This window comes from Leucoraja erinacea, chromosome 15, assembly GCF_028641065.1.
Source record: "Leucoraja erinacea ecotype New England chromosome 15, Leri_hhj_1, whole genome shotgun sequence".
Classification (NCBI taxonomy): Eukaryota; Metazoa; Chordata; class Chondrichthyes; order Rajiformes; family Rajidae; genus Leucoraja; species Leucoraja erinaceus.
In genome coordinates, this window is record NC_073391.1 from 34,611,375 (window position 1) to 34,634,559 (window position 23,185).

Genomic DNA, 23,185 nt, shown 5'->3' on the forward strand with positions numbered 1-23,185 from the left:
CAATTCCACGCCAACCAGGACTGAAGTCTGTGTATGTGTGTGTTCATGTGTCGGTTTGCGTCTGTGTGTGTCCGTGTGTGTCTGCATGTGTCCGTGCATGTTTATGTGTGTACGTGCGTGTCCACGTCCATGTGTGTCTGTGTGTGTGACCATATGTGTATGCGTGCCTGTGTCCCTGTGCGTCTGCGTGTGTCCACGTGTGTCCAGGTTTAGGGCTGTAGTGCAGGGTTGCGGGCTGCAACTCGCCGAGTCAGACGTGCTGATGTGAGAGAGGGTGAAATCAGTGACACGGAAGCAATCTAAAAGTAGCAGCCAGGGGTGTGGCATATCTCTGGACCGAGGGCACGGCATGTAAGCTCGACGCGCTAGTCAGGTACTGGGTAACACGTGCAGATGTGTGGGTGCACGGACACAAACACACAAACACACCCATGCACACGCACAGACTCATACTGACACATGCACACACAGAACACACACCGCCACACGCACACATACAGACAGACATGGACATTTGCGCACACAGACACGTCACACACACACACAGACTCACGGACGTGCACACACAGATACAGGCAGACATGGACATTCAGAGATACATATACACAGATACACAGAGATACACACAAACATCTACACAATGGACACACACACGACACACACACACACCGACACGTGGTCACACGCACACATACACATCCACACAGACACCCTAATCAATGATTAAGCGACCCACACACACAGCTCACTAACATGGGCACACTGCCAGCACGTTGTCTTGGTATGGGGCTGCCTCAGGGGGAATTAGTGAGGTGAGGGGAACAGAGGAGGTGTGCTGAACGGCCTACATTTCCATTATTAGAGAATAAAATAACAAAATGGTTACAGCAGGGAATGAGACCATTCAGCCCATCAAGTCTCTCTCACATGTGCGGGGATCAATCCCATTAATCCCATTCACCACCTCTCCTTGTAGTTGTGTCCTGTTTATTTTAGTTTATTTTAGTTTAGAGATACAGCATGAAATCAGGCCCACGGAGTCTCCGTTCACCAGTGATCCCCGATCACTAGTTCTATCCTACACACTAGGGACAATGTACATAAGCAAATTAACCTACAAACCTGTACCTTTTTTAATGTGGACGGAAACCGGAGCACCCAGAGAAAACCCACGCGGTCACAGGGAGAAGGTACAAACTCCAAAGAGACAGCAGCCAAGGTCAGGATCTAACCTGGGTCTCTGATGCTGTAAGGCAGCCTCTGTACAGGGTCTTGGTGAGACCACACCTGGAGTATTGCGTACAGTTTTGGTCTCCTAATCTGAGGAAAGACATTCTTGCCATAGAGGGAGTACAGAGAAGGTTCACCAGACTGATTCCTGGGATGTCAGGACTTTCATATGAAGAAAGACTGGATGGACTCGGCTTGTACTCGCTAGAATTTAGAAGATTGAGGGGGGATCTTATAGAAACTTACAAAATTCTTAAGGGGTTGGACAGGCCAGATGCTGGAAGATTGTTCCCGATGTTGGGGAAGTCCAGAACAAGGGGTCACAGTTTAAGGATAAGGGGGAAGTCTTTTAGGACCGAGATGAGAAAAACATTTTTCACACAGAGAGTGGTGAATCTCTGGAATTCTCTGCCACAGAAGGTAGTTGAGGCTAGTTCATTGGCTATATTTAAGAGGGAGTTAGATGTGGCCCTTGTGGCTAAGGGGATCAGGGGGTATGGAGAGAAGGCAGGTATGGGATACTGAGTTGGATGATCAACCATGATCATATTGAATGGCAGTGCAGGCTCGAAGGGCCGAATGGCCTACTCCTGCACCTATGTTCTATGTTTCTATGTTTCTGTTCTTGCATTTCCTTTGCCTCTAAACAATCTCTTCTCCACTGCCTCTCCTTATTCTTTCTACCAAATTGTCTGCTATGGGTAGGATATCATCCCCTGGTTTCCACTACTCTGGGTTAAAGACTCTGTGCATTCACCCCATTTATTCCCCTCGTGATTTTATTTACCTCTATAAGATCACCCCTCAGCCTCCTGCACTCTAAGGAACGATGTCTTAATCTGCCCAACCTTTTCCTATAACGCGGCCATCGATTCCTGGCACCGTCCTCATAATTTTTTTCTGCAATCTTTCCAGCTTAATGGCATCTTTCCTATAGCAGAGTGACAAAGACTCATCTCAATACTCCAAGTGTAGCCTCACCAATGTCTTGTACAACTGTAACATAATGCCCCCACTTCTATACTCAATACCCTGACTGATAAAGGCTGTTGGTTAAAACTTTTTTTTTGACCACCCTATCGACTTGTGATGCCACTTTCAGGCAAGTGTGTACCTGACCTCCTTTATCCCTCTGCTCTAAAACACAAAGTGCTGGAGTAACTCAGCGGGCCAGGCAGCATCTCTGGAAAACATGTACAAGACCATAAGACATAAGAATAGAATTAGACCATTCGATCCATCAAGTCTGCTCTCCCATTCGATCGCAGCTGATCTATTTTTCACTCTCAACTCCTGCCTTCTTCCCATAATCTTTGATGCTCTGCTTTAAAAAATATCCAATAAATTATCCCCCTGTCCCACAGGAAACCTGAATGGAAACCTCTGGAGACTTAGCGCCTCACCCAAGATTTCCGTGCGGTTCCCGGAGGTTTTTGTCAGTCTCCCTAACTGCTTCCACTACCTGCAACCTCCGGCAACCACCTGCAACCTCCGGGAACTGCATGGAAACCTTGGGTGAGGCGCAAAGTCTCCAGAGGTTTCCGTTCAGGTTTCCTAAGTGGGACAGGGGCATTAGCCTCCACCGTTGTCTGTGACAATGAACTTCACAGATTCGCCACCCCTGGTTAAAGACATTTCTCCTCATCTCCTTTCTAAAGCCATGTACATTTATTATGAGGCTGTAAGACCATCTAGTCTTAGGCTCTCCCACTAGTGGAAACATCCTCTCCACATCCACTTTATCCAGGAATGAGGGGACCCCTCATCCTTCTAAACTCTGGTGAGTACAGGCCCAGAGCCATCACGCACTCACCATACAGTAAGTTAAGCTGATTATCGTGGAGGCAACTTTTCAGGTCGGGACCCTTCTTCAGACTTTTCTTTGCTGGTGAGTTTGATTGGAAGGCCAACCTTGAAACCCATGGAAGTACCAGTCTCCACCTTATTCCCTGGCTTGGGATTTTTTGTAATTCACTGTACCACTAAGATATATTGCAGATCATTCTCACAGGCGGTGGATAATGTATAACAGCGGCTGGCAGTACATCTTACTCCACTGGAAGCAATAACTTTTATTACAATATTTGATTAAAGGAGGAATCCCAGTTGAAATCTTTGCATGCTGTTCAATGCACAAAGGCCATTGTTCCACCAGCATCTACATCCCAGGGCAAACCCACACTTAATTATTTCACTGACAAAGTAAAATCAGAAGTTTCAAAGTAAGTGCTGAGCGTGGCTGTTTACTGAGAACACAGGAGACTGCGGATGCTGGAATCTGGAGCAAAAAAACAAAATGCTGGAAGAACTCAGCGAGTCAGGCAGTGTCTGAGGAGAGAATGGGCAGATGATGTTACGGGTCAGAACACTTCTTCAGACTGCTTTCAATTATTGTCACATGTACCTAGATACACTGAAAAGCCTTGTTTGCTTGCTGTCTAGATTCAGGGACAGTTTCTTCCCAATTGTAATCAGGCAACTGAACCATCCTCTCACCAGCTAGAGAGTGGTCCTGAGCTCACATCCATCTCATTGGAGACATCTAGCTATCTTTAATTGGACTTTATCTCACACTAAACGTTGTTCCCTTTCTCCCTCCATCTCTCCCTCTCCTCCTTCTCTCCCTCTCCTCCATCACTCCTCACCTCTCTCCCTCCCTTTCCCCATCTCTCCCTCCCTCTCTCCAGTTTGCTTTGTGATCCCGCCATGATCGGTCTGAGCCACCCATTCACGACAAGGTTGGACCAGAAAGCTTCTCAATGTCACCAGGAGCCCAGTGTAGCACTGGGATAGGGATGGGAATTACACCAGACCTTCTGGGAATGTCGTGAAATTGCGTTCCGCATTTTTGGGGAAATCGGATCCGAGCAGGTGTGTTCACTTTCTCTAGACCCCTGTCTGCCAGGCGGGGGGGCAGTGGGAAAGGGGGGGGGTGCATTCTCAGAGGGACGGGCTGGGGTTGTGCAGATGTTGGGTGTTGCTGCAAGAAGTTTCAGTTTCCCAGCGAGATCTCTTAATCCCCCTTCCTCTTCTGATCTCCGCCTTTAACTTCACAAGCTCGGGAAAGTGAGAAGTGACTGAATAGGTTCAGGTGGCCAGATCACAGCCCTTTGTTTGTTGGGTGGAGGTTATACGTCTGGAAGGGGGGGGGGGGGGGGGGGGGGGGGGGGGAGAGATAAAGAGACAGAGAGTGAGAGCGAGAAAGACAGACAGAAAGAGAGCGAGGGAAAGAGGGAAAAAGATAGACGGAGGAAATAGAAAGAGGAAGGGAGAGACAGACAGAGAGGGAAAGAGAGAGAAAGATAATGAGAAAGAGAGCAAGAGAAGGAGAGAGAAATGGAGAAAGAGAGAGAGGAAGGAAGAGAAAGAGAGAGAAAGAGAGAAAGAAAGAGAGCAAGAAAGAGAGAGAAAGAGTGAAAGAAATCTCACAAATAAAATACTGAAATTCAAGACAAACCCATATGAGACTACTAGAGATGGTGTAAACATGGCCATAAATGACATTAATATGATCTTTCACAAGGCAGCCATCAAAGCTGACCTTGTGAAACAGAAGAGAAAAATGATCAAAAAACACAACCATGAAAAATGGTTCGACCATGAGTGTAAAAGTGTCAGAAAAGACCTGAGGAAAATATCGAACCAAAAACACCGTCAACCAAACAACCCAGACTTACGTATTAGACATAATGAAACTCTTAAAAGGTATAAACACACGATTAGGAACAAAAGTCAAAACTACACTCACAAGAGACTTGAAGAAATTGAAAATTCCATAAATCAAAACCAATTTTGGGATATGTGGAATAACGTGAGCACAACAAAACTACACACACTACCAATTCAAGACAGTGATATCTGGAGAGCACACTTCAAAAATCTATATAAGGACATCCCAGTAAATAAAATAAACTCAAATTATTCCCATATCAAAGAAAAACTCCAAACACTAGAAACAGTGATTAAAGATCATCAAAACCCTCTTGATTCCCCAATTACCTTGGAAGAACTGACCATAAAAATAAAATCTCTCCACTCAAAGAAAGCCTGTGGTCCAGACAGCATCAAAAATGAAATGCTCAAGTACAGCACTTGGGAGATGCAGGACATAGTGCTTAGGCTGTTCAACATCATACTGCGATCAGATTATTTCCCTGATATTTGGTACCAAGGGCTTATTTCACCCATTTATAAGAGTGGAAACAAGTTAGACCCAATTAATTATCGTGGCATCTGTGTCAGTAGCTGCCTAGGGAAGTTATTCTGCAGTATCATAAACAACAGAATGCAGGATTTCCTTAACAAACACAACATTCTCAGTAAAAACCAAATCGGCTTCCTCCCAAAACACCGTACCACTGACCACATTTATACCCTCCACACCCTTATTGAAAAACATGTACACCAAACGAAAAATGGGAAAATATTCGCCTGTTTTATTGACTTTGAGAAAGCATTTGACTCTATTTGGCATGAAGGGCTCTATTACAAACTCCTCGGCTGTGGTATAGGAGGAAAGGTATATGACCTTATCAAATCAATGTATCTGAATAATAAATGTGGCGTTAAAATTGGGGACAAACGCACTGATCTCTTCGCCCAGAGAAGAGGCGTCCGGCAAGGCTGCAATCTGAGCCCGACACTGTTTAATGTATACAGTGGCTTGCAAAAGTATTCATACCTCTTGAACTTTTCCACATTTTGTCACGTTACAACCACAAACGTAAATGTATTTTATTGGGATTTTATGTGATAGACCAACACAAAGTGGCGCATAATTGTGAAGTGGAAGGAAAATGATACATGGTTTTCAAATCTTTTTACAAATAAAAAACTGAAAAGTGTGGCGTGCAAGGGGTATGAAAACTTTTGCAAGCCACTGTATATCAATGATTTGGCAGTAAAGTTGGACCAGAGCACAGCGCCGGGCCTCTGTCTTCTGGACGGAGAGGTAAAATCCTTGTTTTATGTGGATGACTTGGTTCTGCTGTCCCCCACAGAACAGGGACTGCAGCAACAGTTGGACCTACTTGATGAGTACTGCCAAAATTGGGCCCTGGCAGTAAATCTAAAGAAAACCAACATCATGATTTTTCAGAAAAGACCCAGATGCCAGGAAGATAAATACAAATTTACTCTCAATGGTATTGTTATCGAACACACTATGAGCTATACTTACCTTGGTCTAACTGTTGCAGCAGCATCAGGGAGCTTCAATATGGCAGTGAATGCACTAAAAGAGAAAGCTTGAAGAGCTCTGTATGCAATAAAAAGAAGATTCTACAACATCCAAATCCCAATTAAAATCTGGCTTAAAATATTTGACAGTGTAATCCAGCCTATTGCACTTTATGGTAGTGAAGTATGGGGTCCGCTCAGTCACCATAGTTATAGTAAATGGGAAAAACATACAACGGAGGCCCTGCATGCGGAATTTTGTCGGAACACCCTCCGTATCCAAAGGAAAACACCAACAAACGCATGTAGGGCGGAACTAGGCAGATACCCACTGATAATAAATATCCAGAAAAGAGCACTAAATTTTTGGAATCACCTTAAATCTAGCCCTCCAGATACCCTCCAGTTTAAAGCCCTTCAAACACAAGAGGGGAACCCAGACAAGAGTTCCCAGTGTTAATTGGTACTGAGACTAACTACCCCTATTCATTTAAACCCTATCCAGTTAAACCCCTGACCGACCCCAGATCAATACTGGCCCCCAATCACCAATTAGAGTGAACCAAATTATCAAACAATGTAAAGGAACGTACTTGGAACATTGGGATAAAGAAACCAAAAGCCAAAGCAGATTAGAATGTTACCGTTCCTTAAAAAGAGACTATAAATTGGCAGACTATCTCTCAACTGTTAGAGACAGACCCTCACCAAATACAGGTTAAGTGACCACTATTTGGCAGTTGAAAAAGGAAGACAGAAGAGATTCTGGCAACCAAGAGAAAACACGGCCCACTGTTTGACAGATGAGGTTGAAAAAGAGGTGCAATAAATTTGACAAAACAAGGAAAGCATACTTTGACAAACTCAGTGTGGCAACCCCTGATTTTAAAGAACTAGATGATACATCAAAACTAAGAATAATCCTTGGCGAAGGAAATACGGCACATCTTGGTGCACAATACGTAACAGCATGCCATAACCTGAGAGACGGTGAATGACCAACATGCACATATGTACGCACACACTAATCGACATTAACTAACACTAAGAAATTAATATTGAATTGCTAAACTTGCTATTGTGTTGTACTGCTTACAGCTACAAGAACGTGTAGCAATCAATAAAGGGCTATCGGCCTATTGCAAGTTTATGTACAGGGACATATCTATCCATGCACTGTATACTTGTATTTATACTTATGCATTTCAAATATGTATGTCATGTTTTATACTTTGGCAATATAACAATGTTTTTTTAATCATGCCAATAAAGTTTTTAAATTGAAATTAAAAATTGAATTGCGAAAGAGAAAACATGAGAAAGAATGATGGTTAAAAAAATAGAAACATGATAATATTGTAACGCTGACCATAACCGTCCTCAGTAATTAGGATTCGCTATGGATTTTGTTTTGGTTGCACTATAGTATGCACTATTACGGTCTATTTACCTGGTATTACTGATTATTAATTTATCGTGTTAGAATAAAACAGAACTGCACAGAAACAGACCCTTCAGCCCACTATGTATGTGCCAAACATGATGCCAAGCGAAATTAACCTCCCCTGCTTTCACGTGGTCCATATCCCTCCATTCACTGCATGTCCATGTGCCTATCCAAAAGCCTTTTAAACGCCACTATTGTATCTGCCCGGCAGTGCATTCCAGGCATTAATCTTTGTCTCTCTCACTTTGAAGCTATGCCCTCCTATTATAGATTAGTGTATATGTATTTATCTGTGTGTTATTGCGTTTACATGCCCGCAAAGCTGCAGTAAGTGGAGTTTCGTTGTTCCGTTGCCGGCGCATTTGACGACACTTTTGACTCTTGAAGGGTGGAACCCTAAAAAGGATGAAACGGGGAGACGGAACAAGTCAGACCGGATCATTAGAGGCTGGAAAGGTTATTCATCCCAAACATGTCTCCCCTAACCGCAACAGGAAGGATTGTGAAGGCTGTGGGTCAGAATATTTAGTATAGACGTGGGGAGGTCATGCTACAGTTGTACAAGGCATTGGTCGGGGTCACATTTAGAGTGTTTTGTCCAGTTTTGGTCACCCTGTTACAGGAAAGATGTTGTAGAAAGATGTTGGAAAGGGTTCAGAGAAGATTTAACGAGGATGTTGCCACGATTCGAGGGCCTGAGCTCTTGGGAGAGGTTGGGCAGGCTAGGTAGGACTTTATTCCTTTCGAGCGCAGGTGGCCGAGGGGTGATCTCATAGAGGTGTATAAAATCACGAGAGGAATAGATGTGGTGAATACACAAAGACTTTTACCAGAGTAGGGGAATCAAAAAACAGAGAACGTAGCTTTAAGGCGAGGGGGGGAAAGATTAAATAGGAACACGCAGTTTTGTTTTACACAAAGGGTGGTGGGTATATGGGACGAGCTGCCAAACCTGATCTTGGTGTGTGTGTGCACATTCTCCTAGTGGATTTGCTCCAGGTGCACCGATTTCGCCCACATCCCAAAGACATGTGGGTTTGTAGATTAAATAATTGTCCCTATGTAATTTACCGCCAGTGTTGGGAGTGGGTGAGAAAGTGAGATTACTAAAACTATTGTAAACGGATGATCGATGGTCAACATGGTAAAGAGGGACCTGTTTCCCTGCTCTAAACTAATACTAACATAGAAACATAGAAAATAGGTGCAGGAGTAGGCCATTCGGCCCTTTGAGCCTGCACCGTCATTCAATATGATCATGGATGATCATCCAAATCAGTATCCTGTACCTGCCTTCTCTCCATACCCCCTGATCCCTTTAGCCACAAGGGCCACATCTAAGTCCCTCTTAAATATAACCAATGAACTGGCCTCAACTACCTTCTGTGGCAGACAATTCCAGAGATTCACCACTCTCTGTGTGAAAAAATGTTTTTCTTATCTCGGTCCTAAAAGATTTCCCCCTTATCCTTAAACTGTGACCCCTTGTTCTGGACTTACACATTAGGAATTTATTAAGGCATGTTTTTGCTAAAACATCCTAGTATTCCCATACAAGGAGAACCCATTTCAATGGTTTATTTACAATAACAGCGTTTAAAAGACAGTTGAACGCGTGCATTGATAGGAAATATTTATTGTGATACAGGCAGGTGGGACTTAGATGGGGCATCTTGGTCGGCATGGGCAAGTTGGGCTGAAGGGCCTGTTTCCTTGCGGTATCTCCAAATGAAACTAGACTGGATACAAAGTCTAGGATACAAAATGAAACGAAGTTTTTTCACCCTATCTTGGTACACATGACCATAATAAACCATAATTAATGATGGTGATGTCTTCTTCAAGTTCCGAGTAAAGCACTTTGAAACCCACAGTCCCAGCGTTAAGCATTGGCGGCAGCAATGTGGGGAAAGGTACACTGTTGATGGAATACTTCCTGGCCGCTCCCGACTTTATTGCAGCAGTGTTCCCCCCCCCCCCCTTCCCGCCCCACCCCCGGCCTTCAGAGAGACCTTCCGAGCCGACGACAGGAATCTCAGTTCGCCGGGTCCGAGGGTGACGGCCACCTGTTCGACGGCCTTCTGGAACATTCCTCGCGAGTGGAACCTGTCGCGGACCTTGCTTGGATTTCAGCGCCTTTCGCACGGAGACGGCAAAGGGGAGGTGGGGCCAGGGAGCTGAGAGGAGGGAGGGGCTCACACACAGAGGCAGGGGCACTTTGGCACGGCAGCCATGGGCTTGGTGCTTCAGCCGCTGAATAGCTGCTCTCTGCCAGTTAATTGGAAGGACATTGGTTAAGCCGCACTCCTCCTAAAATTAGATGCGTTTTTAGTTACTTTTCAAAATATCAAGTCTTTTCCCCAGGGTAGGGGAATCAACCCCCAGAGGACAGAGGTCCAAGGAGAGAGGGGACAGATTTAATAGGAGCTTAAGGGACACATGGTGGGTATATGGAACGAGCTGCCAGAGGAGGTAGTTAAGGCAGGTACAGTAATGACGTTTTAAAAGACAGCTGGACAGATTCAAGTCAAGATTCAAGGGTATTTTATTGTCATGTGTCCGAAAGAACAATGACATTCTTACTTGCGACAACACCGCACGGATAGGAAATGTTTCGAGGGATATGGGCCAAATATGGACAAATGGGACTAGTGTAGATGGGGCACCTTGGTCTGCATGGACATAGAAACATAGAAACATGGAGCAATAGGTGCAAGAATATGCCATTTGGCCGTTCGAGCCAGCACTGGCATTCAATATGATCACGGCTGAACGTCTAAAATCAATACCCCCGTTCCTGCTTTTTCCCCATAATCCCATAATTCCTTTAGCCCCTAACAGCTAAATCTAACTCTCTCTTGAAAACATCCAGTGAACTTGCCTCCACTGCCTTCTGTGGCAGAGAATTCCACCGATTCACAACTCTCTGGGTGAAGAAGCTTTTCCTCATCTCAGACTTGAATGTCCTACCCCTTATTATTAAACGGTGACCCCTGGTTCTGGCCGCCCCCAACATCGGGAACATTTTGCAAGTTGGGGCGAAGGGCCTGGTTCCATGTTGCATGACTCCATCACACCATGTTTGTTTACATTTTACACAAAGCAACTACATTTGCAAAACATGCTTCACCGTTAATGGATTCAATTCAAAGCTTGATTTTTTCCCCCAGTATATAGTCATTAAAGCATAGATACAGGCTCTTCGGCCCACTTTGTCTATGCTGAGCGCGTTCGCATGCGGGGCACATTCCATTTGCCTGCATTTGCCTCATATCCTTCTAAACCCTTCCTATCCATATATCTGAACAAATGTCTTTTAAAAATCACAATCGTATCAAAACCAAGAAAGTGTGTAACCGAGAGACACTGATTGTGATTGTGCAGGAAGGAACGGCAGTTACTGATTTATACCGAAGATAGACACACAATGCTCGAGTAACTCCGCGGGGTGGGCAGCATCTCTGGAGAAAAGCAATAGGCGACGTTTCGGGTCAAAGATGCCGGGGGTGTAAGTGTGAAGCAGCAGGCACAAAGAACGTCGTCACACTATCAATTACTTTCAGTGATTAATTAATTGACCCGCACAGTGTCCTTAGATGAATACAGTTACCAATAAACCAGGGTTCCCTGACTTACCTACACTACACGTTCGATTTTAGATTTTAGAGATACAGCGCGGAAACAGGCCCTTCGCCCCACGTGAGTCTGCACCGACCAGCGATCACCTCGTACACCAGCACTACCTTAGACACCAGGGGGAATTTACAGAAGCCAATTAACCTACAGACCTGTACGTCTTTGGAGTGTGGGGTGAAACCGGAGCACCTGGAGAAAACCCACGCGGTCACGGGAAAAACGTACAAACACCGTACGGACAGCACATGTAGTCAGGATCGAACCTGGGTCTCTGGCGCTGTGCAACCCTACCGCTGCGCCACCGTGCCGCCTAAACTTACCGGTACATGAGAAAAGAACCAGCATAATATCATTACATTCAAATGCCTTTCGGACTTGCAAACTTTAATTTCCTACGGTCATCTGAACTAGTTTCCTCTCTTGCCTAGGAAGGAACTGCAGGTGCTGGTTTAAACCGAAGATGGACACAAAAAGCTGGAGTAACTCAGCGGGACAGGCAGCATCTCTGGAGAGAAGGAACAGGTGACGTTTCGTGCCAGGACCCTTCTTCAGACTGAGAGTCAGGGGAGAGGGAAACTATATATCCTGTTCTGTATCTCTCGAAAAACACCGTCTATATCTCTCGTTTCCCTTTCCCCTGACTCTCATTCTGAAGAAGGGTCTCGACCCGAAACGTCAATTATTTATGTTCTCAAACATGCTGTCTGACCCGCTGAGTTACTCCAGAACTTTGTGTTTATCCTTAGATCCCTCTCTTTCTCCGCCTTTAGTAGTTGTTCTTTATCAGTCTGAAGAAGGGTTTCGGCCCGAAACGTTGCCTATTTCCTTCGCTCCATAGATGCTGCTGCACCCGCTGAGTTTCTCCGGCTTTTTTGTGTAACCTTCGATTCTCCAGCATCTGCAGTTCCCTCTTAAACATTCTTTATCAGTCTGTTGTGCAGTTGATGCTGCCAGTCGTGGTGCTTTCAGTTTAAACCAGCATTTGCAGTTCCTTCCTACACCATTCATTACAACACTGGGTGGATAGTAACCACGGCGTGATCTTTGGATATTTTTCCATTTACGTAAGGATATCTGTGCTCACATTCACCCTCCCACGGGATATCGGTGGATTTGATTAACACGGACATTGTTTTTAACCCGGTTGGAACATTTGCAGATAGCACCAACATTGGTGATAGAGTGGGCAACAAGGATATCGAAATGTACCTACAGGATCTAGATCGGTTGGGAAGGTGGGATGAAGAATCATAAATGGAGATTAAACTCTGGCAGTTGGCTGTGGGTGGGCTGTAATGATCAGACTGGGGTGTTTGAGGCGCAACTTCCCGCAAGGGTGAGTGGGTAGATTGTTTCAAATTTATGAAAGGGTTTAATTGTGTAGACGGAGGAGTTTCTACCGACAACAGACCATATCCAGAGGCTATTAATACGCCCTTAGCAAGTGCCAGAGTGCCGGAGACCCGGGCTCGATCCTGCCCTCGGGTGCTGCTTGTGTGGTGTTTGTACGCTCTCTCTGTGTTCACGTGGGTTTCCTCCGGGTGCTCCAGTTTCCTTCCACATCCTAAAGACGTGTGGGTTTGTAGGTTAATTGGCCGCAATGAATTGCCCCTAGTATGTAGGGTGTGGAAGAGAAAGCGGGGTAACACAGATCTAGTGTGAAGGGTGATTGATGGTCGGTGTGGACACGATGGTCGGTGTGGGCCTGTTTCCATGCTGCATAGGTTCCTAGAGTCAGGCAGCGTGGAAGCAAACCCTTCGGCCCAAGTCGCCCACTCGGACCAATATGTCCAATCTACACTAGTCCCACCTGCCTGCTTTTGGCCCGTGCATCTCTAAATGTAACTGCAATATGAAATATAACCAGGCGGATGCCATTCGGCCAGGAACTGCAGATGCTGGAATCTTGAGCAAAACACAAAGTGCCGGAGGGTCAGGCATGACCCCAGTCGAACGCAGCGAGCTATAAGTGACCACGTCACTCTCCCACTGAGTATCTATGATTTCCTTTTGACATGGACATTGTTTTTAACTCAGTTGGCAAATATGCAGATGACGCGATAGTTGGCGGGAGAGTGGGAAATGATACCGATACCGAAATATACCGACAGGATCCGGATCGGTCCGCGAGGCGGGCTGCATGAATGATACATTGAATTTAACTCCGACATGTGTGAGCTGCTGCACTTTGGTTTGTCAAACCAGCCTGTCCCAGGCCTCCAAGCCTGGTACCTGCATCCACCATCACACCTGGCAGCATGTTCCAGGCACTCGCCACCCCTTGTGTAAACAAAACTTGCCCCGCGCACCCCCCTTTAAACTTCACCCCTCTCATTTTAAAGACACGCCCTCTAATCTTCGACATTTCCATCCTGGGGAAAAAGGTTCTGACTGTCTACCTTATCTATGCCTCTCGGAATGATATATAGTTATATCAGGTCTCCCCTCAGCCGCCGACGTTACAGAGAAACCCATCCCTTTTCTGATCTCTCCCTTTAATCCAAACGAGAGAGAGGGAGGAGGAGGTCTATAAGGGAGGGAGTGGGGGTGGGGGTGTAGTGTAAGAGGGTTTGGTATCAGGAATGATGGATACGGAAGTGAGTAATCAATGGACAGAATGTTGGAATAACAGCGATTCGAGCAGCATCTGTGGAATGGGTGACGTTTCTGGCCTGGACCTCTCTTCAGGCTGAAGTACTGGTTCTTCTTAAGATCCTTCGAAAATACTGAAGTCTTATACTTACTTCTTCATACTGACCCGAGACCTCACCTCCCCCCATGTTCTCCAGAGATGATGCCTGCCTGACCCGCTGAGTTACTCCAGCTTTTAATGTCCTCGTTTGTAAACCAGCGTCCGCGGTTCCTGGTTTCTACGAGGGAGGGTTCATTCCGATTTGCTTTCACTGATTAACTCAGGGAAGGGTGCGAGAGATGTGAAGACCTGGAACCCTTGGCCTAGGAAGGCCCGGTTTAGCCCCGGGTGGCTGAGGGGAGATGGTCGTATAACGTGACAAAGTTTGAAGGGTTGCTTGGAAGTAGATGCAGGTTGAATCACATGCGGGCAACCCATTGCCTCCGTTCTGAGCTACTATCCCATTGACGATGGGGCTGCGGCGGCGGCTGCGGCCGGAAGAGGGGGGTGGGCGGCGGGAGGGATGTGGGTGTGGTGGTGGGGGGGGGGGGGGGGGGGGGGTCCGTGTTTGGATCCCGTGCCCCCTTAACTTTTCGCCGGCTGGCGAGGCAGGAGAGGTGTTTAGATACAAGGGCTTCCTCCGGGTGCAAGAGGCGAGGGCAGCAATTCAGTCATAGAATAGCACAGCAGGGAAACAGGCCCTTCGGCCCTAACTCCCCCATGCAGACCAAGATGTCCCATCGAAGCTACTCTCACCTGCCTGCGTTTGGCCCACATCCCTCGCATTCTTTCCTATCCATGTACCTGTCCGAAGTCCTGCATGCCTCAACTATTTCCTCTGGCAGCTCGTTCCACAAATCTAATTCATATAAATTTCGTTCGAATGGAGAGAGAAGGTTGGAAATAAATCTTAAATTCTCCCGCGAATCGAGCATTAAAGCGGTAACGAAACCGGGCGATTAAAACGCGACCCTTCTTCCACCAGCTGAATGTTCGTTCATTATTGGGCCTGCTGATCACACCGAGCCCCTCAGTCTGACGAGTAAATCGGCTCCTAACCGACAGCCGGGCCTCTGCCGACAAACTACAGACTCCCCCAACTCTGATGGCCTTTGCGCCTGGTTTATCCCGTTAGTTAAAACCACGAAATTCGCTGCCCGCAAACTCGGGCGCTAATTTGCCCAGCGCTGCGGGATATCCCGCGGCCTCTTTCCCTTTAACATGTCACAGAATAGGCACTGACTTTCAACAATATATATATACACAAGCGTGTATATAGATTCCGGTGGGTCCCTGGCGCGAATTTGTGCGAAAATAGTCTATAAATGCCCATAATTTCTCCGGCAGGCCGGCTCACAATCAGAGCTCGGCCGGTGTCAATTGAGTGGGTCTGGGGGGCCGGATCAGACCGTTTTATCACCGAATGAGGAATTACAATTAACCAAGCGAAGGGGTTTAGAATTTCCCAATCCCCAGACTAGCCCAATACGCTCGATGCCGCTTTATCCCGACTCAAATGGTTTGTATCGAATTTTTAATCAAATCCCCCGTTGTTTGCTCAATTAATCCAAGCCAAAATTCATCCAAAATCTGCACTGTGGTCACCCCGAGATTTTCCACATTGAGGATTCAGGGCTCCCTGAAAGTCTCGCACAACCTCGCTGACTTCTTATTTGGTATTTAGATTATTAATCCGTTTGCAGAAGAAAAATGTGCCATTGTGTTCAGGATGGGGTCGCGTGTTGTAATTCATCGAATAATAACGGGGGAGGGGGTGGGGGCAACAAACCCGATTTTGATCAACATGCGGGATTGGAGAACAACTGACTCGGGTCTGGAAGGGGTCAACGACCGCCCGGACTCTTGTTCGCCTTTCCTCAACACCCCCCCCCCCCCCCCCCCCCCCCCCCCCCCCCCCCCCCCCCCCCCCCCCCTCTCTCGCCAGTCCACACACACACACACACACACGCCCGCGAACAAATGCAGCGAATATTCCCTCCACGCTTGCAAGAAATATGTCTCAAATCATTCGTTAAAAGAAAAAAAACCAAGCCGCAAAATCGTCGAAATTGTAGCCTGCAGTTAAATCAAATCTTACCTGTTTTAGCAACGCTTCGCTCGAAATGGATAGTTAAAAGTCGTTTTTTAAAAATGTGTATATAAAATAGAGCAACTTTTCAGTGATAAACATTGGCAGTGGCCCTGTTGCGAGAGAGTCTTAAATCTACCGCTGTTCCGTTAGAAGGGGTGCAAAAAACATATAATTAATATAGATAAATATATCAACAAACAAACTAAAATAAAGATGACGGCCTGAACCGTGATAATTCAGAGAACCCTCCTCCCATCTGATGGTGTAATTAATGGCGTTCGTTACACAGCGCCGGCGTTGGGTGTGCAGCGGCGATAGCAAGCTCGGATATTGCCGCTGCGTATAAATTGATTATCACCCAATCAACAATAACTTGTTAGCGATCGTCAATTGCCCCCTCTCTCCCTCCTTCCCCACTCTAAAGAGAATATTATTCGCTTGCTTGCATACTTGATGTGACAGAGCAGGTCAGAACGTGGAGGAGAGAGAGAGAGGGAGAGGAGAGAGGGAGAGAGAGAGAGAGAGAGAGAGAGAGAGAGAGAGAGAGAGAGAGAGAGAGAGAGAGAGAGAGAGAGAGAGAGAGAGAGAGAGTAGAGGCAGGCAGGACTGGGGGAAGCGCAGAACAGAATTGCCATCGCCTCCTCTCTCTCTGTGTGTTTGTGGTGGGGTCTACCCACTTCGGATTCTGGGTGACAACGGCTGCGAAGTTGTAGTGAACTTTTGCTCTGCTTGTTATAGTGTGAGTGAGAGAGGGAGAGAGAGAGAGAGAGAGAGGGAGAGAGAGAGAGAGGGGGGGGGACGGGAGGGAGTCAACTGGATCCAAGGATGAGCTCCAAAGAAGAAGCCAAGTCTTCCTCGGGCTCCTTGCATTCCTCCTTAGACGAGCGGAGAAGAAGTCCTCTCGATCAGCTGCCGCCCCCGGCCAACTCCAACAAGCCCCTCACGCCGTTCAGCATCGAGGATATACTGAACAAGCCGTCGGTGCGGAGGGGCTTCGCTCTGTGCGGGACGACCCATCTCCTGACAGCGGGCGACAAGCACTCTGCCTCGGCCCTGGGTCGGCCCGGAGTCCTGTCGCAAACGTCGCCTTTGTGCGCCTTGGAAGAGCTGGCCAGCAAGACATTCAAAGGGCTGGAAGTGAGCGTGTTGCAAGCGGCCGAGGGTGAGTCTAGCTCCGAAACCCGCGCGTTAGGATGGGCAAACTTTATCGGTTAAAACAAAATGTTAGGGAATTTTGCAAGACCCGGGTTGCAAATGCAAATAAATAAAACACGTTTTTTTTAAATTGTGTTTTTTCCCCCTGTGGGGAGGGGGGGGGATGTTTATTTTGGATTTGATATTCGTTGCAATAGATTTGCAGCAGAATTCGTCTCGTTGAACGAGAGAGCTGAGGGGATAAAGAGACCCAGATTCGGGTCCACATCCATTTAGCGTTTTAATAACCAGCCTGGATTTAAAAATCAGCACATTATCCTCTGGACGTGGCGGATTTTCCCTTTTTAACAATTCCCTGGGGTTGGTTTATTTTAATTTGTTAACGGTATGGGTGCAGGAGACACTCTGGGAACTCGATTTAATCGAAGTGTGCGGGGAAAGGGAGTTTTAAATAACGAAAAAAATCTCTGTGTTTAATTAAAAGGTGCGGGTAGAATTCATTAAGGGTTTCTCTCGGAGGGGCTTGGGGGGGGGGGGGGGGGGGGGGGGATGTCATTCGTGAATCGGCTTTTCTTGAAACAGGTTGACATTGACATCGTTTCTCTCCGTTCTAAAAAGGGTCTGTTTTAACAGGAAGGGACGGATTGACAATCTTCGGCCAACGCTCGACACCCAAGAAACGCAGGAAGTCGCGGACGGCTTTTACCAACCATCAGATATACGAGCTGGAGAAACGGTTCCTCTACCAGAAGTATCTGTCGCCGGCGGACCGCGACCAGATCGCTCAGCAGTTGGGCCTGACCAACGCACAAGTCATCACTTGGTTCCAGAACCGCCGGGCCAAACTCAAGCGCGACCTGGAAGAGATGAAGGCGGACGTGGAGTCGGCCAAGCGGCTGGGACCCAGACAAATTGAAAAATGGCGGAACTCTCTCAGGACTGAAAAGTGCGGCGGAGGACCCGCGAGGGCCTGACCAACGCAAAGGTCATCACTTGGTTCCAGAACCGCCGGGCCAAACTCAAGCGCGACCTGGAAGAGATGAAGGCGGACGTGGAGTCGGCCAAGCGGCTGGGACCCAGGCAAATTGAAAAAATGGCGGAACTCTCAGAACTGGAGAAAAGTGCGGCGGAGATTGCGAGCAAGGGTCGCTCTCAGAGTCACAGCCCGGTCAAAAGTGCCCACACAACCCCGTCGCCGCTGGCCAACGCGCCCCCGACGCGCAAAGACTACTCCGAGGAAGACGAAGAGGACGAGGAAGAAATTGAAGTCGATGACTAATTGCCCCCTTTACTTTCTGTTTTTTGCCTCCCCCGCCCTCCTCTCTCCAGCGGCCCTGTTTTATATATAACAAAAAAACCCCCACAACATTCATTGCGAGAACAAGAAACAACAACAAAAAAAATAATAAAGAGAGCTTCCTCGTCGACTTTCTACTCAACAGCTTGAAGCATGTGTTCCAGAAACGAGCCGATTTCTTCCTTTAATTCTTTAGTTAGAACCAGGCGTGATCTGAGGCAGAAATATCCCAGAGTAAAAAAGCAATAATCGGCGTTTAAGGTTCGCCAAAGTCTGGCTCAACTATTTAATAATTTCCATTTCTATATATTGTATATATTTAAAAAAAAGAAGCCTTTATGAATAGGGAGTGGCGGATTATCTGGGTTCTGAGGCGCTCAGACTACTGCAGTTGAGTATCAGTTTAAAGATCTTGGACGTGTGGTGATTTCCTGGAATCCTTCTGTAGCGGCAGGGATGTGTTTGCATGGGCCTGGTCTGCACGGCACAGTTATTTTTAAACAAACAAAAAAAAAAAACACAAAATTACTGGACTCACTTGTGACTTTCTAAATATTTCTCCTTTTTTGGGTCTGATACCGAGACAATTTATTATATACAACGTGATCAGAAATTCTGCCTCCCCACACACAGCGACCCCATTAAAACCTATTTTTGTGATTTCTTCTTGTGGTTTGTGAATTTATTATATATATATTTTTTACACACAGTTACCCGGCCGCGGGTGGATGCTTGAAAAAGGGGCTGATATGTAAATGTGAATTGTGTTTTTTTTGTGTGTGTTTGTTTAACTTTTCAATAGCGGCAATGGGAGAAGAGATGGTTTTAATTTCAAAAATGTGTTTGTCAAGGCTGAGGTAGAGACTGCATGGACTCTCCAAGTCACATACCCACTCACTTACCGACACACACACACACACACGCGTGCGAGATTTAATGAACTCTCCGATCTTGTCCCGCACTTCAGAAATAGAGAGGACAATTTACATCTCAATGGAAGTTCTCGTCAAAGCCATTTAACTGACACACGCGCGCATTCATAAACACGACCCACGCTATCCAAAATAAACTCCCTTTCAATGGTTCTGCTCACGCCGAAGCAACAGAATTTATGTTGCAAACGATACACACAATGTACCTTCAATTTTAGCAGACCGTTATTTTATGTGCACACCATTTTTCAGGTCGGTTTGAACCGATTCCCCGTCGCCAGGGCGGAAGTTTTATATATATATATATATAGAGAGAGAGAGGGAGAAGGTTTGTTTAAGTACAGAGGGTGGTGGCTGTTAAAAAGGTTTGCAATCTGGTAAAAAAAAGGGGGCCGAAACTCGTCCCCCCTCAAACCCTGCGCTCCGATATACTTTCTCCTGAAACGAAGATTGACGGGGATGGCGAAAACGTGTGGCTTTAATGTGTGACAAATGTGGATTCCGTATGGAGAGACGAGGTGCACAATATTGCAGGCAGATGCGTGCTTCAGGCCCAATAAATAACAGAGGAGCGGAGGGCAGAACGGGGGGGACTTGTAAAGAGGGATGGTGCTGGCTATTTTGGAGACTGTATCCTGAACAAAAGTGAAATTTATGTGAGAACTGAAAATCTGTTTTTTTTTAAGAGAGAGGGAGAGAGAGAAAGAGAGAGAGGAGAGAAAAAGATGCCAGTTTTCCCCGTTTTTTGGGCCATTTTCTGCGGGCAGTAAAGTCATTGAGAATGGATGAGCCAGTTAATGTTAGCGGAACGCATGGAACTGCGGACAAATGATGCCGGGGTGTTGATTTGTCAATTGACAATAGGCTATACAAAACCTCCCGCCGCGCTCATGCACAGCAGACTTTTGAAAGAACAAGTGTCTGTACTGGGCAGAATGCAACTAACCGCTTGGACACCATATGGTTTATGAATTTTCTAAACAATTTCGAGACAATTTGATGGATCGGCCAATTCCGCCTCTTGAATGTTGACGCCTTCTACAATAGGGCTAATATATACATTGGTAGGTCCAGGGCATCTGCCGTGGCGATATCGCTTCGAGGAGGCATTTGCAAGCGGGCAATGAATTAAAATGAACGAGACTTTTTCTTTATTTATCCGGAAAGAAAGAAAATGCACTTTGTTAAAAAAAGAGCCACTTGGCATTTTTGTTTTGTTTGACAAAAAAAAGGCCAAAATTAAGTTGGGTTCGCCTGTGTTGAATTAAGGAACAGAGCGCTTGTAAATAACACGACAGCTTCATTCAGGGAGTTGTGACATTTATGGGCCGGTTTTTAAAACAACACCGACTCTTTTATTCAGCGTTCGATCAACCCCCTTTTTAGCTTTTAAAATATTTTCTGTCGAGTTTTTTTTTTTTAACCACGATGCTTTTAAAAACAGGACATTTTGAATAGAATTCAGGGCCGGGGGATTTGCACAAAAACGACAAGTTCTTTGACTTTAGCGCCGGGGTTGGGGCGCTCTTTTGCACAGAGGTTTACCCGACACACATTTTAAACAAGACAACTTTTGTTCAGGCAGGGTGTTAGACAGCAGAGAAATTAGGAAACCGGCCAATTAGACAAAAAAAATCCTCTTTAAAACGCGTACTCAATTTCCAGTGCGAAGACGTCTTTTCGTTAATTCACTATAATAACAACGCAGATTTCAGCTGGATTCTCCCGATTTAAATTTAAAAGCTATTTCCCCGTTTCGTGGTAAAGTCTGCATTTTATCTCCCGATTTTTAAAAATTGGTTTTAAGTTGTTTTGAAACATAGAACGCATCGTTCGGCATGCGGAAGTTCCCTGTGGAAATTAACGAGTCTAAGATTTGCATCTTTACCTCAATGGTAAATGTTGTTTTAAAAAATATGCTACAGGAACTGTAAATTGTGTTACCTTTGGGGAGATTTAAAAAAGTGGTACGTTTTATACCACTCATACACACACACACACGCAGCAGATGAGAATATTTCAAATGCTCCTAGTAGGTTAATAATTATGGTGCCAACATTCTCATTTTAAATCAATGTATTTAATACCCTGGTTTAGAAGCAGGTTGGATATATGATGGGGGGAACTGAACGGTGATGGAAGCCTTATTTCCCGGACTTATTCTCTCCTGGTCTCCATTTTCCCCACAGTCACAGAACGAAATATTTATTACACTGAAGAAGAAGAATTTTAATTCCCCAGCGCTCGTAGCCCTCTCTCTCGCCGGGACAGGAACCGGGCCACGGAGATAGAGCGGGGGCTGACCGGGGCAGCAACATTTCAAGTTGTCTGTGGAGATGGAACTGCAGTGAGAGATGGGGGGAAGGCTTCGTTTAATTTCAATTGTGTGTGTGAATGTGTGAGCGTGTCAGTGAATGGCAAGTTGAGATGAAACAAACAGGAAATGGAGAAAGAAAGAAAGAAGGAACGAAACTATACGGCTTGTTATAGATATCCCCGAGTTAAAATCTGCCCCCCCCCCCCCCCCCCCCTCCCCCCCTTCATTCAATAAACCCGGGACCCGGCAATGCGACTCAGTTAAAATCAAGAGAATATTTGGTGAAAGTTGTGCGGGCCGCGCGACAAAACAACTCGCCAAAGCTGAAATCTGCAATCTGAAAATAATTTTTAAGACCCGCCAAGTGAAAACAAACGAAAGTTTCAGACGAGATTTAACAAGTAAAAGCTAACATGTCAGTGTTTTGGGGATTTTAAACGGAGTAAAATGACTTAAGTTCGCCGCAAGTTTATGGAATCATTTGGGAATTGAAGGAATTAGTTGAGAAAGTTGCGTTGAATTAAATCGTTACTTGGAAAAGGGTGGTTTCGTAAACAACTCACACTGCACGGAATATCTTTAAAACTTCCAACACACTCAAACTGGACCATAAAATAAATAAAACAGCTACTACTGCATTATTATTATGTGAGGTTGTGTTTGCGGGAATAATGTGTGTACAATATTAGACATTCATAGGTTCATAGTCTACTATATAAAATGCCACGTAGCGCATTGAGATTCACATCCACCTCTGTATCGGATGCCCCGTTAATGTGGGGCACAGTTTATCGTGTGCGATCCCGTACACTCACATCCACAACCCCTCGCCCTACACCGATTCACAGGCGCTGTGAGCTGCTGTATTTATTATATTTTGGGGGCAAGGAGACGCTTTGTAATTTGGTGGTACCTCTACATCGGAACTTCCGTCTAAACGACGATATCACAAACCCTCTTTTCCAGCTTAGATGAAGTGATGTGTATACATTTAAACTCGCTCAGCTCGGGGAAAATATGCACACGAATAGGTGAGATTTTTTTTTTTTCGTGAGGTGGGGGCGTGGGGGGGGGGGGGGGGGGGGGGGGGGGGGGGGGGGAGAATGCAAAGAGAAATTGTATATGGAAGATAAATGTGTTCTGTTTTTGTGTGTTATTGAGTAGTTATTCCGGGGCGGGTGGGTGAGAGGGGAGGGAGGCTGGTTATATCCGCGTGTAAGGGTGTGGGGAGGGGCGGGGAGGGGGGGGGGGGGGGGGGGGGATAGGAGC

At 46.1% G+C, this 23,185-nt stretch overlaps 1 protein-coding gene across 1 annotated transcript; it reads left to right on the forward strand.

Annotated features, from left to right (window-relative positions):
• Positions 1–16,827: 16,827 nt before the first annotated feature.
• On the forward strand, positions 16,828–19,306 carry LOC129704391 (transcription factor LBX1-like). Its single transcript, XM_055647472.1, has 3 exons — positions 16,828–17,377; positions 17,989–18,182; positions 18,356–19,306. Exons 1-3 carry the CDS (start codon positions 17,041–17,043, stop codon positions 18,647–18,649), a joined length of 825 nt encoding a protein of 274 aa, XP_055503447.1. The 5' UTR covers positions 16,828–17,040; the 3' UTR covers positions 18,650–19,306.
• Positions 19,307–23,185: the final 3,879 nt, after the last annotated feature.